General features: G+C 38.0%; 1 protein-coding gene across 7 annotated transcripts in view; it reads right to left on the bottom strand.

Moving 5' to 3' along the window:
* The window catches only part of ANKRD17 (ankyrin repeat domain 17), a 152,933-nt gene that overhangs the window by 46,398 nt on the left and 86,155 nt on the right, over positions 1 to 20,380 (bottom strand). For 3 of the 7 annotated variants that reach the window (XM_043970665.1, XM_043970660.1, XM_043970662.1), the window contains exons 9-16: positions 18,575 to 18,766; positions 18,088 to 18,197; positions 14,400 to 14,487; positions 12,428 to 12,555; positions 11,545 to 11,688; positions 10,533 to 10,635; positions 7,868 to 8,638; positions 2,396 to 2,544 (exon numbers count right to left, since the gene is read on the bottom strand). In XM_043970665.1, coding sequence (XP_043826600.1) covers positions 2,396 to 2,544; positions 7,868 to 8,638; positions 10,533 to 10,635; positions 11,545 to 11,688; positions 12,428 to 12,555; positions 14,400 to 14,487; positions 18,088 to 18,197; positions 18,575 to 18,766 — 1,685 coding nt within the window. The remainder of the gene's footprint in view (positions 1 to 2,395; positions 2,545 to 7,867; positions 8,639 to 10,532; positions 10,636 to 11,544; positions 11,689 to 12,427; positions 12,556 to 14,399; positions 14,488 to 18,087; positions 18,198 to 18,574; positions 18,767 to 20,380) is intronic. The other 4 variants (XM_043970666.1, XM_043970663.1, XM_043970661.1 and 1 more) reach the window with 3 other exon arrangements.

The following is a 20,380-nucleotide window of genomic DNA, read 5'->3' as shown; positions in this document are numbered from 1 at the left end:
GGTGTTTAAATTGGCTGCTAAATAATTATGTAAGCCCTCCTGGACTAAAAGGGGGTGGAGAGTGGAGGGAGAATCAAGAAGAGAAGAAAAAAGAAATGTCAACATTAATAAGAGATGAGAGTAAATCACAGCAATAAGTGACAGAAACTTAAGTAGCTGTGGGCATAAGCCAATCTGCCAATCTTGTGTACACACAAGAACAGAGAATAAATGCACTCAAAGGAGAAAATAAACCACAGAAACATCGCCATAGCCTGAGGACATTAAGTTCAAGGACAAGTTTAGTTCAATCAAACTCTCAAACACCCAAGACAATATTACTCCAGGACCAAGCCAAAAAATCGGCAAGTTGTGGCTTATATAAAGGGGTGTGTGTGTGTGTGTGTGTGTGTGTGTGTGTGTGTGTGTGTGTGTGTGTGTGTGTGTGTGTGTGTACATACACGCGCACGCAGGTATGTGTATTCATACAGAATGATAGAAGCAGTTTCACAGCATACAGACTCCAAACTTCCTTAATATAAAGAAGAAATGTAGGAAAACTATGATAATGCTGAAAATAATACATCAAGATATGTACAAAGCTTGTAAAGAGTGAGAATAAATTTCAGTGGATCCAAACAATGTTGATTCAATTAGGTCACCTCATTTCTAATCTTCCCCAGCACTGAAATAAAGTCGCCCACACCCTTGCACCCTGTATGTGGAGCTACATAAATACATCATGTGCTCATGAAGGAAGAGAGTGAGAGAGGCACACACTGAACATGAGGAAGTGGGGAAACAGACCTTGTACCAGCCTGGCACAGAGACGTGACAGTAATGACACGGTCAACCATCCAGAAATCTGCTCTAGCTCCCTCTCTTCCAACAGCACAACAGTTAATAGCGTTTTGACTTGTCTCAGTTGTAATTAATGCTTCAAAATACAGAGGAAATAATAAAGAGACATTCCATAATGGGACTGATTCCAGTTAATGGGGAATAACTGGAGGAAAGAACCACTTCCTCCTTGTGTCTCTGACAGAGAAGCAAACTTCAGCAGTCTAACATGGGTCCTAGATTTAGGGAAGACAGATTTCAAATTGTTGCAAGGAAATTTCCAAATAGATGAAATGAGTTATACAGAGAGATTGATAAGCTACTGAAGCTTTAAATCCACACTAAGACTTTTGGAACATCTTGTGTATGCTCAAAGACCTCACCACCAAGGTCTGGCTGGAGGGGATGTGGGAAAACTGGACCGCTAATCCACGGCTGGTGGAGTTGTGAACAGATCCAACCACTCTGGAGAGCAATTTGGAACTATGCCCAAAGGGCTATAGAACTGTGCATACCCTTTGATCCAGCAATACCACTGCTAGGTCTGTTTCCCAAAGACATCCCCAAAAAGAGAAAAAGATCTATTCTTACAAAAATATTTCTAGCGGCTCTTTTTGTGGTGGCTAAGAATTAGAAATTAAAGGAATGCCCATTAACTAGGGAATGACTAAGTAGGCTGTGCCAGAGGTAGAACACAAGTGATGACTCCAGAGCAACTGCAACTAAAGGAAGGGCTTGGCGCTGAAGTTTAGCAAAGTTGCATAGCACAAAGAAAGGCACTCAGGGCAATACCTGCCCAGACATGTGACCATCTCAGCCACAACTTAGGGCCAAATGAAATCATCACCAGGTTATCATCACCTAGCAGCATGGAAGCCATGCATGCCAGAGTGGCCATGAAGCAGAAGGTCTATAAGTGGTGAGGTACCACCATTAGCTTGATACATGATAATGGGCATTTCTTTCTTCTTCCAAGATCATCCAAGATCACTCTGAAACCCCCAAAGAAAGAGAAGATGGAAAATTCATCCTCTGTCAAGTTATATGACATGAGACCTGGCATCCTTATTTCACTAATTACAGCCTGCTGGAAATTATAAATATTTCTAGGTAGACTGCAATGATAAAGTGAAAAAATGATGAATTTCTTTAAATTTTATATTACAGGAGGCAGCTAGGTGGTGCAGTGGATAGAGAACTGACCCTGGATTCAGGAAGACCTGAGTTTAAATCCAGCCTCAGACACTTGACACTTACTAGCTGTGTGACCCTGTGCAAGTCACTTAACCCTCATTGCCCTGCCCCCCCCCAATCTCGACCAGCAAGAGACAGAAGCAATTAAAAAAGATTTTAAAAATAAAAAAGAAATACATTAACAATGACATTGCCATAAACATTTAGGCTTTTTGCTAGCTTTAATTAATTTATAAGTATGTGGTAAGAATTATATGACAACCTGTGGTATGCTCAAAAAACAATGACACGAAACTTTTCTAAATTAACCAATGAAAGATAAGAACTGTTTTAACCTTATTTAATTGATTCAAAACCCTGGCAATAATTTGAAGTGTCTTACCTGTGCATCAATATCAATGGCAGGGTAGATAGGCAGCATGGCCGAGGGAGAGATGATTGGGCTTGGAGTTGGCGTCTGAGGTTGGGAAATAGAGGCTGAGATACTGTGGGTAGGAGTGTTGGACATTGCAGATGCTCTTCCACTCACTGCTGTTGAACAAAATAACATCACTTAGTAATGGTAAATGTTGTCATTACATCATACCTAAAAATCAGCAGAAAACTTATACTCATTTTATGAAAAATTTCTGCATTCAGATCCCATTTTATTTATTATTTCCCACAGTCTAAGGATCAATTTAATATTATAATGTGTCCATCTATGGAATTGTCTTCTCCCTTATATTACCTAAAAACAGACCCAGAGCTCACTTGGTCTAGCATTCAGTGACATGAGAGGTATAATGGAGCATATGAACTTAAGTGGTTAAAAACTAAAATTCCCTGAATTCTAACCTCTGAATCCAAAACTATGACACATGAAGGCCAATTTTTTTTTTAAATTAACAAAGAACAGCAAAGTCTTCCATTATGTCTTTTTAGTACTTTTAAGTCAAACTGGGAAGAGTAAAAGAGGAAAACATTTAGATTTTTTGTCTCTGCTAAAATTTCCAAAAGACTACCAATATTTTACCAGGATAAATTCTGCTAAAGAGAAGTCTTCTATTGCTTCCCTCATAAAATGAAATATTCCCCTCAGATAAAAACTGGTAATGGAATAGTCTGCATTAAGCATTCGGTATCTGTTTGTAGTTTCTCATGTGAGATAATTTAGAACATTTCCCCATGTAATAATTTCAGAAATTCCACTGATATGAAGAAAATAATCACACAGCTCATAAATTTGGATCATACTCAGTATATCTTGGTTCTGATATAGCCATGCCATTTTTTTTCCCAAACCCAACCAAAAAACATTCTGTGCTTAGCTGGGAAAACTCCAAGAGTTGGCTCTGAACGACCATGCACAATTACTCTCATCAATTCATTGTTGGCCCTAGTGTGTGACGGTCAGGATCAGGCTCTTCCCTCCCTTCATGCCCCACCTCCCCCAATTAAAAATTCCACTAGATCAAAGTATGAGAACCAACTTTTCAGTGCTAAAAATCATTGTGGGCATTCACAGAAAAGTAGTTATCACCTGCATTCCCACAGACAATACTCTACTTCAATGAGGATTACTATTGGTTCTCCCACTTCAAAACTAGCTTTATGACTAATCAAAGGAATGAGATAAAAGTCAAATCCATTTTTAAGACTATCAAGATATCTTATGCTCAACATACACAAATTATACATCATAATGTTGATATTTTAAACATTTTTATTTTTCTGAATAAAGAGTAATTCAACATTACCACCACCATTAAAAATTAACATGACCACAGATGATAAAACTACAGGATTTTAAATTTGAAAGGTACTTTAGAAATCATCTAACCTTATTTTAACAGACAGAATAATTTAAGCCCATTAAAGGGACTACAACCTTGGCTAAACTCACAATGCTATTTATTTAGTACAAGAGCAAGAACTAAAACCCAGGTCCAAAATGAACTTTAAGTGAATACTTTATTTTATTTTTAAAATCTATGATTGCATAATGTTTAATGAATAATCAATTTATTTCTTAAAAAAATTTTTAAATCTTTTAAAATTTTGACCTTGGCGATAATGAATAAAAACTGATCTCATTAAAAGATCTTGCTCACATAAAAATATCAGCCTATTCAAAGAGCTAGAACCGGATCGGTACCAGTACACATTATGTAAATATACAATTTAAGCCTACTTAAAGGACCATGGAAAAATTATCTCCATAAAAATAAACAGGTTCTCAGGGATCCAAATGAGCTGATTTAGGAATATGGAGAGAAAAAATTGCATGTCTATTGACATTTTTATTTCTAGGTCAGAAAAATCTGATTATCTAATATTTTTCCCAAAAAAGCATTTACCAAAAACGGATCTAGACTAATAATGCACTTTCCCAAACATTTTTCAAAGCAAATAGCATGCCTCCACACTGATAAAGTGCTTAGTACGGTTTCTAGCAAAGAACAGTGGTAGAATACAATAAGCAATTCAAATAGATCAAATATAATTTTATTCAGTGATATAAGCATCCTAATAAAGGTGAGATGGTCAGTAAATAATTCAACAACTAAATCTCAATTTTTAAAAGGAAATTAGTAAAAATCATAGTTTTAGAAATATATTTTGCTAAATAGAGCTTTTGCATTATTTAAGTAGGAGCAGGAGAGATCTCTGACCTGTAGGCCAAGTCCCTATAGCTAATGTTATTTAGTCTGGTATATGAAAGAAGGCTTCTAAATTGAATGTTCATGGGGCACCTTAATCCCCCACAGTTAACAGCAAGAAGTACAATGAAGGTAGGCTACAGGAATAAGCTGGTGTGCGCTCACACGAACACACACACACACACACACACACACACACACATTCTCTCTCTCTCTCTCTCTCCAAACTGTAAAGGACTTGGATTGAATAAATACTAGGTGGACTATACAAAAACTTCATAAATAGGGGAGACAAATAGGTGGGATGAAAGGTAGAGAAAAGAGTTAGGCTTTTGTGGGGATACAAGGCATTAATAACCATAAGCTGGATGGGAGGTTCTGGCTATCCAGGAATTAGAAGTGGGATGGAAACTCACCAGCTGAATGTAGAAGACAAGAGGCTGGGCTACAGATGAGGTTGATGGTGAAGGACATAGGCTCCTTCAGTGAAGTGAAGGCATGCAGGAACCTTTCCCCCCCACCACATTCTTACCCCAGAAGAACCAAGTCTAATGCATGTGTGGTTGGAAAATCTTTTTCTGTCTTTACATATCTTTCCTTCCATTTCAATGCCTCATTCCCTCTTTTTGAAAGTGGACACACAGCAAGAAATTCAAGTGCGCTTGTTATACCACTATTTTAGCAAAGTCTATGGCTGATTGTAAAATTCAAAAGTAGATAAAAATCATCTCTCTCACACAGAAGAAAACCGAAAACACTGTAATGTTTGTCTTAAGTTCCTTTTAAAATTTCTGTATCTCATTTATTTTTATTCTTAGAGTAGGTCAGTAGTCCTGGATAAAAAAAGTCATTCCATTTTTCTGTAAAGGCTTTCTCTTTCTATTACACTTCCGGCAAGAATGTAAAATGCACAAGGCCCAGGCCATCTATAAACTTAATGGGCAACTTATGATTACATGAAAAAAATCCAATAGAAAAATTTTAAATCATTTCTAGTTTTATCTTATCTACAACTTTATACTTCATTAATCTGTATAAGTGAGAGCCAGTTATGGATATTCTTCAGAGATTTCTTTAGGTTCCAATGAAATGGCAAAAATAACAAGAGTTCTATGGATAAAGGGCCAATTTTGTTTTTCTGAGTATAATTAGGATACTTTAAATGAACTTTTAAAGAATCTGAGCTATACCCTTTAAAACTAAATGCCATAATAAAATGCCTTTTTTTTCTTTTGAACTGGACCTCTCCTCTTGTCCAGGCTCAGCTATTTCCCCCTTAGGCCAATTTTCCCCTCCTCAGCCCCCTGGTCCTAGGGGCTCATCATAAGACTACAGGGCTCACTAGAGCTCGTGACATCTGTCAGACAGGGCAGAACTCCACAGAACTGCCACCCCATCTGGCTAAATTCCCCATTCAGTTTAACTTCAAAAATGGTGGGCCATCACTCCAATTTGTAACAAATACTAATATGTCAGTGTAGCTACAAGTCAGTATATGTCATTCTCATGACTATGGAGTAACAATATTTCTTTTTCATAACATTATAGATTATAGGTTTATTGCAACCTATAATATGCAAAAGAATTAAAAGATTAATTTATACTCTATATATTACTGCTTGAAGTGAGGGGTGAAATAACAAAGTTAATATGTGAAGATTATTTCATTTTTTAAATTTCTGTTCAAAACTGCAAAAATTTTCAAACTACTTTGTATTTTGAATCCTGATGTTTTCAATTCAGAGTGACTCTCGAGGTAATACAGGTTTACCAGACATTATAGCATATTCCATATTTTGTAATGGAACAGGAATCAAATCCTTCTTACTATAGATCATATTTTAAGTATAATTTTAAATTTATTCTGTGGACTTTTGCCAAAAAGGCATATGTATATTTCTGCTATAAATTTATAGGATTCATTAAATGTTATTTTACTAACAGTAAATTACATTGGCAAGACATGTCAGTGTAGCCATACAAGCTTGCATATATTTTACCTTAAGGGTAAAAAAAAGAGAGAGAGAGAGAAAAGAAAAAACCATATGAAAGTGTTTCTAAAAATTATTCAACTATTTTCTCCTTTAAATGGTGATTTATTTTAAAAAGCTAATCACTTAGGGGCAGATAGGTGGCATGGTGGATAAAGCACCAGCCCCGGATTCAAGAGGGCCTGAGTTCAAAAAGGATCTCAGACACTTGACACTTACTAGCTGTGTGACCCTGGGCAAGTCACTTAACTCCATTGCCCTGCCCCCCCCCCCAAAAGCTAATCACTTTTAAAAAGCTTAATTATGTTTTTAAGGATAGAACTTGCCTCCTGTATGTTCCTCCTGCTCAAGAATGCTAGTTTTCTTTCCTGATGCTGATTTTTTAAAAAGAAATTTAAATCTTGAATAGCTAGCTAGCAAAGGTATAGTGCTTTAAGGCTTGCAAAGTACTTTACCCGTTAACTCATTTAAAACTTAGGAGAATTGAGACAATCCTCTGAAAATGTTTTATTTACAAACATTAAGTATTCCAGGAGTGACTAAAACACGAGTATATTTTAAAATGTCAATGAATCTTTTTTTTTTCCACTATGAAAAACAGCAAAATCCCTTTTTTGATGTTGTAGGGACACAAACTTCTGTGTTGTGGTAAAAGAGGTACACACTACAAATGTTCACAGGCTGTGATACACAAAGCCTAATTTGCAATATATCAAGGTAAATATGTTTTCTTTTCTAAAGACTAGAACTCTGTACCAAAAGATTCTTGCTCACATATAAGCTAAGTCTACATAGCATCCCACCAGTTGGGAACTTGTACTTGAAATATCTTAAAGATTTCCTCATTTGTTGATGCAAATGCAAAAGTAAAAGACAACATCTCGTCACTCTAATGGTTAAGAAAAAAGCACTTAAAACAACAATCAAACAAACCCTGCCTGCCCACCCAGTCAAGCAAACAAGCAGGAGTCCTCTGTATTCAAGGTACTTTCTTTAAAATAGAGCTAAAGCAGTAGTGGGCCTGTGCTAAAGTTTGGCCTAGCACCACCTGAGTTTCTTTCTGTGGACTTCTGAAACAGCGCTACTACGTCTACAGCTGAACAAGAATCAAAAGTCCAAAGATAGCCTTCGAGTTTGGTAACTGGAAAAATTCTGGCATACTCTTACTCTGTGCTTTACGCAAACCATATTGTATACCTGCTCGTAATGATATAAACCCACCTGCCATGATGTCATCCAGCGTGTCATTGAGGGTCTGAGCAGGGCTGGCTACCATTAACCCTTGTTGTGTTTCTGTCAGAATTCCTTGCCCCAGCCCTGCCAATTGTGCTTGGCCCAGTACGGGCTGTCCAACTATAACTCCTTGCAGTTCTGTAAGATTTGTGACGGACCCTGGAGGTAAGGAACCTGTTGCCAGAGGCAAAGCTTGGGGCATCGCCAAAGGTTGGATGGGTGTAAAGCCCATCTGAGCACCACTCTGCTGGGGGTCATCTTTAAGCAAGATGGGATCCACTGGCTGTAAACGGGCATAGTCTCCCTCTGAAAGCTGTTCTCCAACTCCAACAGGAGTCAGGAGTCCCAGGTGCTGACAGGCCTGCGACTGTGACTGTGACTGCTGCTGCTGCTGCTGGAGCTGGATTCTTTGCGCTTTCACCTCTAGATATTGCTTTTTTAGCTGCTGTTGTGTTTTCAGTTGTAACTCTCGTTCTACTTTCTGCAGCTCCTCCAAAATCTTTTGTTTCTTCTGAATTTGCTCCTCTCTTGTCTTGTTCAGCTCCTCAATCTTCTCCTTGGTAAGTTGGTCGGCATGAGCCAGCTCCAAGGACTGCAGTTGTGCATTCTTTTCTATGGCTTCTTTTATCCTCTGTTCCAGTTCTGTTAACTTGCCCTGAGCCTCTTCTACAATGCTCTCGGGAGACTGATTGGTGATGTGACCCTGTACATCCTGGTTGTTAGCTGGCAAATGGCTGCTGGACTTTTGTTTAGAAGCAGCTGTGTGAAAAAGAAACCCCCTCAGAAGTGCACATGAATGGCATCCTCATTAAGAGTTACTGTTGGGAGACTTAGTGCCAACAGTTATGCACCAAGTTATCAAATCCATACTTCAAGGATCCATGATTTCATTGGTGTGGGTACACCCTCCACCGATGCAGATCGCAACCCTCTCTACCTCTTAGAAGACTGTTTCATGAGTTGTTGTGGCCAAAAAAAAAAATCCATCACCTCATGGCCAACTATCTGGTGATGAGTCTTTCCAAACTTAACTAGGTTGGTCCTCGGGTGATAGATAAACAATCTACCCCCAGACCATCCTTGAAGGCTTTCCAGCTTGGTAGGGCCTGCCAGAGGCACAGCCTTCGAGAGCCCAGGGTGACCTCAATGCCACGGGGAGGCATCAGAGGAGGACTTTAGTGGCGGATCAAACCCACAGAAGGTGGAAATGTACTGTATGTGATTATAAGCAAATAACACCACCTACTGTATCATCAATTCAAGAGATGTATAGATTATATACATACTTTCGAAATTCACTTCAAGATTATGAAGGATTATATAAGTGAAAACCAAGACTACCTAAATCTAGCTTTGTGGTATCTAACTGGTGTAACCAAGCTAAAATTTGAAAGCATGTAGATCATATGATGCTAGTACTGTGAGCTGGAAGGGACTTTAGAAATCATCTAGTTCAACCCCCCCCCCCCATTTTAGAGATGAGGAAATAGGCCCAGAGAAGCTATTGCATATGATAATAAAGGAAAGTAAAATTCCACTGCAAACAGAAAAATACGGCTCAAGAGCATAGGAAAAAATTATTTTTAAAATTATCATTGTAAAGATCTTTAATTTAAGGTGTTATTTTTCCCCCTTCCCACGGTTAAGAATCTGGTTCTTTTTAAACACAAAACAGTTCCAGAATCACTAAGTCATGGGAAATTAAATCCAACTGAAATGTCTTTGTTGGAGTTTCAGGAATGATAAAATCAAGATATGAATTTAAATACATTCACACCAATAGAGAATAGGATGTAGCCACCCTGGAAGAAACAAGGAAGGAGGAAGGATGGCTTATGTCATCCATCTGCTGTCCTGTCGGCAGCCAGGCCAATAAAGTGATCTGGTCATAAGTGCAGCATCCACAGCCTGCAACATCCACCAACAGAAAAGGTGCTGGAGAATAGGAATCAGGACGAAGCAAAAAAAAAAAAAAAAAAAGAACACAACCATCCTCACACTTTATTAAAAAAAAAAACACCACCTTTTCAGGGAAGACTTTTTAAAAATAAGAGTAATTTCAAACTGATAGTTGAAATACTGGTGGGAGGAGGGGAGAACGGGACTGAGAAACCTATGAACAATAGCCTAACTTTAAGCCAGATAATGGATCTACGGGAAAATTCTAGTGACTACAAGTAAATCTAAAATGATTCAAATATGAAATCTGCATCAAAAACAGCATTCTGAAATTTTCTATCTGATGCAGAATTTTAAATCTAATACCCTGCAGAGTCTTAAGAGCCTCTGCTTTAAGCAAATTATACCCAGCCTAGCACCTTATTGATAACTACAAACAACTAATTATTAGGGGAAATCATGGTTTATCAAAAGAGCATAAAGGATGAGCTATTCCACAGGTAATGAGGAACCAAATCTTCAAGTTGGAATTTTACCACAAATTTACTATTTTTAAAAAATTCTCTCTCCCTCTGTTTTTGGCCCTTAAGAAGGAATATTTGTTATTTTAAAAAAATCTCCCAAATCACTTTACTTTTTCCAACAGCCATTTGGCAATGAAAAGTCATTTTTAAAAAATAAACATTCTATTTGTATAATCCTGTGGTTTCAACCTACAAAGGATTTAAAAAGAGTTGGCAGAAAAAGAACTGACCTTTGCTCCTTATGGGAAGTGTAGCAGCCACAGTTGCGGGGGGCTTATCAGGCTCCTGCGGTGGGACCACCATGGGCAGTGCTTGCACAGGGACACGAGGAGCCTACAAAAGTATACAGCAGTTAAGCATACTCTTTTTAATCCTATACCTGTATCTAAATAACATAAAAAATGTTGTTACAACAAATTCTCTAAAACATTTACCAAATTGTACAGTGGAGTATTTGATAAAATAACCCATTCAATAGCAGACACTTATAAAGAATTCAAGGTGGGGCAGCTAGGTGGCGCAGTGGATAGAGCACCAGCCCTGGAGTCAGGAGTACCTGAGTTCAAATCCGACCTCAGACACATAACACTTACTAGCTGTGTGACCCTGGGCAAGTCACTTAACCCCAATTGCCTCACTAAAAAAAAAAAAAAAGAAAAGAAAAAGAATTCAAGGTGTACAAGTGCCACACATATATCAGCTCATTGAGAAGATAAATGAGTTACACAAGGTTTCACAGCTTGTATCTGCCTGGGGGTGAAGTTCAAACCCAAGTCTTTATAACTCTGAGATTGGCAGAAACACAGTATAAGATCTTTGTGCATTTAAACTAATTTTATGGTCTGTAAATTCATTAGAAGAGTTAGTGACATTATTTTGACAATGGTAGAACTAAAAAAAAAAAAAACAGCAAACTGTAACAAAAATTACTAAATGGTAAATGTTTTTCAAAAATCATGTGGAAAATTAAGTCTGGAGAAAGAATCTTCGTAAATTAAAAATTAAACTTGGGGGCAGCTAGGTGGCGCAGTGGATAGAGCACCGGCCCTGGAGTCAGGAGGACCTGAGTTCAAATCCGTCCTCAGACACTTAACACTTACTAGCTGTGTGACCCTGGGCAAGTCACTTAACCCCAATTGCCTCACTTAAAAAAAAAAAAATTAAACTAACTTGGGTTAAAAGAGACATCAAAAATTACAGAATATGAAACAATAATACACATGCATTAGTCCTGACTCTTACCCGATTTAAATCATGGGACGGGGGAGTCAACTGGGTGACATCAGGTGGAGGAGCAGAAAGCAAATTATTGGGATAATCCAAAAGATAGCAAACGACACTTGTATGGCCACCTTTAGCAGCTTCAATCAACATTGTCGAACCATCCTAAAAGGAGAAAAAAACGGGTATAGTGGAAGAAAAGGAATCATGTAAAATGTTACTTTACATCATGGTAAATTTGATTCTCTTCAAACTGAGACAACGTTCCATCTCATCTAAAACTTTTTGTAAAAAAGAGTCATTGCCTTGTGACATTGCAAGTTTAAATATTAACAATCCATACATTTTATTACATTCATTTTTGTAATAGTATAAAAGGATTTATTCTTAGGAGTTTGACAATTAAACTGAATTTTTTTCCTCACTATCTAAAGAATGTGCATTCTCACAATCTCATATTTGAAAATAAAAAAAACTGCAAGAAAATGGTAGCAATGCTTTTGATTTCAAAGTATTCAAGATACATTTGCATTAATTGTACTTACAAACCTATATACTAAAACTGACTAATTCTAATTACTTATTCCAGCTGTAATAATTTCAAAAGTAACAAAAATCAAGGAAATATATTGTCTCTCTCTCTACAAAAATTGGTAAAATAAAAATAATTAAGCCTGGAGTTCTTGATCTGTAAACCTTTTCTTAAAAATGCATATATTTCAATAACTATTTCAAAATAATTAGTTGTAACCCTTTATATTTTATTTTATGCCTTTAAAAACATTCTCCTGGTAAGAAGTATAAAAGCTTCAGAAGGCCCAGACTCACAAAAACCAAGAAGATGTCATTTCACTAAGAGCAACAAAGTACATTAAATACTACCTGAAACATATGAGTTACATACTTTGAGTCTGTGAGTGGGATCAGCCCCATGAGCCAGGAGTAACTCCACCACCGCCAGATGGCCACCTGCACATGCCAGGGACAACACGGTATGATCATTGTTCGCTGTGGTCCTGTTCACATTGGCTCCTGAGAGACACAAGTGTGGAAAACGTCATTCAGGTAAGAAAGGATTTTATTCTCAATTAATATCCCAAATCTTTGTTGGCAAATGAAGCTTGATTTATACTCAAAACACTTCATTAGTAGATTGCACAGTAACTGACATTTATGTATACCTGTGAGGTGTTCAAAGCACTTTACAGACAGTACCTTATTTGATTCTGACAGTCAAACTATAAGGAGGGTATCACAGGTGTTATTGGGCTCAGAGAGGTTAAGGGTCTTTACCCAGGTATTCAGCCACAGTAGCGGGATTTGAATCCAGGTCTTTACTGATTCAAAGTCCAGAATTAGGGAAATATAATAAAGAAATAAAGGATATTCAGCTAAAGATTAAAAATTAAAGGCATTTGTACAAAAAAGCAAATACAGGCGGTCATAGAGTTACAAAAGTGGGAGAAAGAGGTTCCAAAAACCACTTAGAACAATAAACTCACAAAAAAATAAGGAAACTGAAATTCAGACAACTGGCATATCCATGAGCACAGAGCAAGATCATTTTTCCCCCTGAGCAATGAGGGTTAAGTGACTTGCCCAGGGTCACACAGCTAGTAAGTGTCAAGTATCTGAGGCAAGATTTGAACTCGGGTCTTCCAGAATCCAGGGCCAGTGCTCTCTTATCCACTGTGCCACCTAGCTTCCCCAGAGCAAGATCATTTTAATGCCAAGAGTGGAACAAAAGCTCTGCTCCCTAACTCTCAATTCCCATGTGTTTAACTCTATATAGGTATGTAACAGCATATACTGTATAAGAGATATGGAATTTAATGGTAGCACATTGGTGGGATCATGAGGTCTTACAAATAGAAGCTGAAAAGGAAACTTAGAGAATATTTGATCCAATTCCTTCATTAAACAAAGGAGGAAATTGCCTGGCAGACAGAAGTGACTTGTCCCCTATACCAGGAGTGTTAGGAGCGCATTAACCCTAACCCTTAAAAAAGAATTTTTGATTTCATCAGTAAGGGGAATTCCCAGTGTCAAAACTCCTTCAGACTGCAACCAGTTTGGGGATTTGTAGCAAATTCTCAGTCATTAAGGACTTAGTTAAGTGAATTACACAAGGACACAGATGGCCAAAAGTAGGTCTCCAAGCCCAGGACGTGCCTTGGATTATTCCAAAATAAATATCTTCATTTTGAAAGCCATGCATTACTTCACATTAATCAAGCATTTATTACCTGTCATTGCAATGGGTATTTAAGTCTTAAAACTCTTGGCATAAATAGTAGCCCCTTTGGGACCCAATTTTCTAATCTGTTAAAGGATGAAACTGGAACAGCTAATTTCTAAATCAGCTTTCAGCCATAAAATTCAAAGATTAAGTGGGATAAAATGATGGAAATAACAGGCTTCAAAAAATAGTATTATTACAAATATTGATTAGGAAGAGATCTTGGACATATCAACTATGATAGAAAAGGTTCATTGCTAACTATAAAATGTGATGAATACAGGCAGTCTCCAACTTAAAAAATAAGTATTTATGTAAACAACTTGATTGAAATCATTTCTTCTAACAGAAATTGTGGGAAAAGAAGACGCACCCCTTCATACCTGCCAGGTCCTAGTGACAGCAACATGAATTCAAAGGGAGAAACTGGGGCAGGATAAAAACTTTTTTTGAGACTGTGGAGGCCCTTCTGACTCCTGGGCTTCCTCCGAACTTATCCCTTGTTTTAATTCTGGGTGTGCAGAGGACCTATCACCATCCTCTTATGCCAGCAAGTTCCCTTTCTCAGTTTTCTCTTTAGAGGCAATGTTATCTTGGGGACTGAAGCACATGTGCTTCAAGAGAAATATAAACCCACCTTTGCTAATCAGAAACTGAACAGTACACACGTGACCAGCTCTTGCAGCTTTCATTAATGGAGTTCTTCCACCTTCGGATTCATGTTCCTGTTTTAACAAGAATATTAAGAAAATATCAAATGCACCGAATTGCTTGTGATAAGATTCATTTTTAGTAAAAATCACAACCAAAATATAAGAAAGTACATGATAATTGCTATAGATTTAATATTAAATTCAAGGCCCTTGATGTAAAAATTCATCACTGAACAATGCTTTCATCCAACATCTTTCCTGGTTTCCTCCTACTCACCTGCTTCTAGTTCCTTGGGCTGAGAAACCTGATGTCACTTTGTAAGTCAAGCTTCTCATCCAAAGGCACCCTACAGCTTCACCCCGTGCTATAAAGTGCGCTCTTCTGGCTCTTACCCTCTTTCCCCATTTCTGTGCCCTCGCCTTCAGATGGGCAGAACATAGCCCAAGTAATAACCTGACGTTTTCTAAAACAAACAGCTCTCCCTAATGCCAAGCACTTGAAAAAGGAATCTGGGTTTTGTTCTTAGATGGGAGTGAGGAGCGGGGGAGGTGAAGAGAAAAGAGAAAGAAGGAATTATGAGTACAATCTTCTTACTCCCTAAGTCCTATATGATTTGTGTGTGTGTGTGTGTGTGTGTGTGTGTGTGTGTGTGTGTGTGTGAGAGAGAGAGGTTCTTCTCACTTATTGCCTGTTTTCCATTTCCCAGCTTCTCCTAAGTTCGCCTCTCCCTGCCCTCCACTCAGGAGGTCATTTATTCACTCATCCAGCAAGCAAGCACTTAAACTGTACTGGACCCTAGTGATATGAAGACAAAATTGTTCTCTCCTTCAAGGAGTTCACATTCCTGGTTGGCATCAGGCATACAGACAAAGAGCTTATACATTCTACAAAAGGGAAACGAAGTGTGCAGAGACAAGGGTGATGGCAATAGGGGGTTGGGGGAGGGATGGAAGAGGAGAAAAACTAGGATAAGTTTCCAACAGGAAGTAACACAAGATGAATTCTGGGGGAAGACAGATTCTCAAATTCAGGTGAGGAGGGAATGTATTTCAGAATAACGTGCAAAAAGGAACACAGGGATATGAAAGCAATTGTTATGTATGCCCATGTGGCTAGAAGAAATAGGAAATCTGGGGGCAGCTAGGTGGCACAGGGGACGAAGCACCAGCCCTGGATTCAGGAGGACCTAAGTTCAAATCCAGACTCAGACACTTAACACTTACTAGCTGTGTGACCCTGGGCAAGTCACTTAAGCCCAACTGCCTCACCAAAAAAAGAAAAAAAGAAAGAGAGAGAGAGAGAGAGAGAGAGAGAGAGAGAGAGAAATAAAGAAATAGGAAATCTGTCTGGAAGGATAGGCTGGAGCCAGATTGTACAAGGCTCTCCCTAAGTGCCTAAACAAGGAGTTTGCATTGTATCTGAAAGGCAACAGAAAACTGAATTTTCAAGAGCCAAGAAGTGATGTGCTTTTAAAATACTCATTTCACAGATATGTGGAGGCTGTAATGCAAAGGAAAAACAGGACATGCTGGGATAATTAGAAGGCAACATCAAAAGAAGAAATGATGATATAGTGAACAATGATGCTGAGGCCATCTGAGAAGAGAGAGAAGGTTGCTATATGGCTAATATGGAAATGTTTCGTATGATTTCATAAATAAAATTGCTATCACATTATATGCCTTCTTTGAATGGGTGGGAGAAGAGATGGCAGGGAGGGAGAAAATCTTGAACTCAAAATTGTAAAACAATGTTAAAAATTAATAATTTTAAAGGGAAAAAAGGAGAGGCTAATCTCATTTGCTCTCTTAAAAAAAAATTGGGGGGTAGGGGGAGGGGAGAGAGCAGCTAGGTGGCACAATGGATAAATCACTGGCCCTGGATTCAGGAGGACCCGAGTTCAAATCCAGCCCCAGACACTTGACACTTAATAGCTGTGTGACCTAGGCAAGTCACTTAACCCCCGCAAAAAATATATATATATAACAATTTCTTTGTGTGTGTGTGTGTGTGTGTGTGTGTGTGTGTGTGTGTGTGAGGCAATTGGAGTTAAGTGACTTGCCCAAGGTCACACAGCTAGTAAGTGTTAAGTATCTGAGGCTGGATTTGAACTCAGGTACTCCTGACTCCAGGGCCAGTGCTCTATCCACTGCGCCACCGAGCCGCCCCCGCAAAAAATATTTTAAACAAGATTACTACAGGTTAAGATCAGAGAAATGACAGAGATAAAATATATATCTAGATTTCACGAATGCTTCTTGAGTGCCTTTGGAGTTCTTGTCCCTATGCTATTTAATATTTTCTGGAGTTAGATAAAAGAAATAAATGATATGTTTATTCAAATTTGCAAATAACAAAAAGCCAGGAATGACAACGGTGACATTATTATAATAATAATAATGATGATAACAGTAGCTAGCATTTCAACAGTGTCTACTATGTGACAAAAACTGTGTAAGTGATTTACAAGTATTACCTCATTTGATCCTTAAAACAACTCTTTGAGGTAGATACTATTATTACTATTGCAGTTGATATTTGGGAAGAGGTTAAGTGACATGCCCAAGGTCACAAAGCTAGGTTTTGATCTCAGGTCTTCCAGTCACCAAGACTAGAACCGTATGTATATAATAGTTCACAAATTTATCTATGATTTTTCTGATATTCAGGATTTATAAAGCTTATTGATAAGCTAACAGAATTGGGATGAATCTTAAAAGATAAGATAAGATTTACTTAGCCCTGGCAAAGGAATGATGTTCAACAAAGGTATGCACCTAAGATATGAAACTGATTTAGAGGTAGGGAATGACAGTCTGCCAGACAAAGCTCTGAGCCCAAATGAAGCTCCAGTGCTTGTTTTCCATTCAAAAGACCATGAATAAAAGGAAGACAACCAAGCCTTTAGTCCCTTGAATCCTGAAAAAAACTGAAAACATATAATACCAACAATGTACTAAGACCACTCAAAAATGAATGAAATCTTAGAATGTATATTAATAAAGGCAAAGTTTCCACAATTTAGGCAATTTTCATGCCCTACCCTTATCAAATGACATGAGGAGAGAACTATGATCAGTTCTGAGCACCTCATTTTATGAGGGACACTGATAATCTGGAGGGCAGCAACCAGGATGGTGAGAGGTCTCAAATTTCCATCATTTGGGGATCATCTGAAGAAACTGTGACTATCTAACTTGCAAAAGAGAAGACTCAGTCAGGACATGATGGCCGGCTACAAGGAATGCCACATGAAAGAAAAATTTCTTCTGCTTTCATTCAGGTGAAAGGAGGAGGAACAACAAATAGGCAGAATGTGCAAAGAGGAAAATTCACAGTCAATGTAAAGGAAACTATCCTATGGTTAGAGCTATCACAAAGTAGAACTGGCTGCCTTTAGAGGGGGCAAGCTACCATTCCTGGTTTTCAAGCCAAGACTGATTGAGCACTTGTCAAGGGTGCTGTGGAAGGGATCATTGCTTGAAGGACTGTTTGGACTAAAGGTATGTTCTCTTCCCCTTTCAAAGCTTAAGCTCCTGGAGAGCAAGGTACCCAGCACATATTAAGTACATTATAAGCGACTGTTCATTTTATTTTGAAGACTTAAAATCCATCTTTTAGTTTATTTTCTTTTTCTCAAATTAGGATTGAAAAAAGGTAATAGCACTTACCAAATCTGCTCCTGCCTGAAGTAACACATCTGCTACATCAGTATGTCCATTTTCACAAGCATATGTTAACGCTGTGTCTCCTGTTGCTGTTGTTGCATGTACATTTGCTCCTGAAACAACAATAAATTATATTTTTTACTTCCATATAAAATGTAGTTAAATTTTCTGTAGACATTCCCCATCCTTAGATGAAACAGCAAATAATTTGATTCCAGTTTTACCAGCTTCCTTTTTACAAAAGTAAAGCTTAAAATTGTGTTTAAAAGGACAATTACTTGTATTTATGATTTCTGATACAGCCCTAGTCACCACATAAATATGCAGAAAATTATTTATGTGATATACAGATAGTATAAAAGGATGTTACAAAATGTTGAGTAAGATAATCTATTACAAGATTTTCCCTGAAATAAACATGTGTGTGTGTGTGCGCGCGCGCGCACACGCACGTACAAAGAAACACTGTCGTTTTTTTTCAAATGCCCACCTGCTGCTAGCAAGTATTTGACTAATTCCAAATGGCCCTCCTGAGCAGCTTCCATCAAAGGGGTGGAACAGCCCAATTCGATGTCCGCTCCTGCCTTAATTAGAAAGTCCGCCACTTCAAGGAAACCTCCACAGCAAGCTAACGTCAAGGCAGTTTCTTGGGTTTCCTCTGTCTGTGCATTGATATTAGCTCCTTTAAGAAACAAAATATCCCAATTAATTGAAAACTATATTTGTTCAAGAGATTCATAAAATGAAATTTCTTTAAAAAAACACTACACTTAATAACTGCTGATTTAAATACTGGAAAATATTAAGTTAAATATAGTGAGCATATTTCCCCTCACATAGTGAACTTACTAAAGGTAAAGAAAAATATTAAAATAATATTCTATATAAACAAAATAATCCTACATATTGCATCTCATGTGAAAACTCTGCTTAACCACTGGAAATATAAATTAGGATGACCAAATGCTACAGAAGATGTATAAAAAATAATAGAAAAGTAAGAAAAAAATGGCTCATGACCAAATATTTTTTAAACTGTTAAGAATATCATTAAATGATCATATAATATAAAAAAATGACCCAAAAATGTAGCATATAATTAATTTTGACAAAAATAAGAATTCCAATTATATAAGCATCTCATTTATCCATCCAGATACACAATGGAAGATTATCTTTTGAATGGTTTCAACTGGAGCATTTGAAATTCCAATTCTGGAGGGAGGCGGAGAGTAACCAGCAAAGCGCTTAAGCTCTCCTTCTGTTCCCTCCAAAAAAAATTAAATCAAGCCTCTAAACAGATTCTGAAACTACAGAACCTGCAAAGAGACAGAGAGACACAGTCTTCCAACCAGAAATCATTTAGAAGACTTCAGGAAAGGTCGGTCACACTGGGGCAAAAGGGAGGCACAGTGCAGTGCAGAGGGGGCTGGGGCAAGTCAGCAGGAAGCTGTGGGCCACAGTCGAGCAACTGAGGCCCCTGGATCCTGGCTCAAAAAGCTGCTGGTGCAGCAGGACAGTGGCAAAACCCACCTGCACTAGGCAGGAGGGCAGGTTGCCAGCTGGACAGCTACCCATAGGACAGGCCTGACCAGGCCTACTGATCCCAGTGTACAGCTAGCAGGGCCAGGGCGGGGAGAAATCCACAAGCCATAGAGGCCTCAGTGTACAAAGTCAGTGACACAGCCCATATACCCCAGCACAAGAAGCTTGAAACAGGGACCCTGGTGCCCCCAGAACAGATCTCAACTTTAAAAAAAAAAAAAAAAGGCTACAGTATGAGTAAGAAACAAAAGAAAGCTCTCACCATTGAGAGCTTCTGTATCAACAGGGAAGATGAATTGGTCTCAAGAACACAAAGCCTTCTTGGAAGAGCTCAAAAAGGATTTTAAAAATCAACTGACAGGCAGCTAGGTGGTGCAGTGGATAAAGCACCAGCCCTGGATCCAGGAGTACCTGAGTTCAAATCCGGCCTCGGGCACTTGACACTTACTAGCTGTGTGACCCTGGGCAAGTCACTTAACCCTCATTGCCCAGCAAAAAAAAAAAAAAAAAAAAAATATATATATATATATATATATATATATATATCTCAATTGAGAGAAATGAGGAGAGAAATGAAAGCAACACAAGAAAATTATGAAAAAAGAATCAGCAGCTTGGAAAATGAAATTCCAATTCTGAGATCAGATAAAATTTATGCAGATGAAGGCCATAAATAAAATTCAAAACACTTTATCAAATAATGCATTTCTGTTTTCTAAATAATTAGAGCTAACATTTTAAATTGGACAAG

The sequence above is a fragment of the Dromiciops gliroides genome, chromosome 6, assembly GCF_019393635.1.
Source record: "Dromiciops gliroides isolate mDroGli1 chromosome 6, mDroGli1.pri, whole genome shotgun sequence".
In the NCBI taxonomy this organism is placed as follows: Eukaryota; Metazoa; Chordata; class Mammalia; order Microbiotheria; family Microbiotheriidae; genus Dromiciops; species Dromiciops gliroides.
Note: the sequence above shows the minus strand (reverse complement) of the source record. Positions and strands in the feature narration are given on the sequence as shown.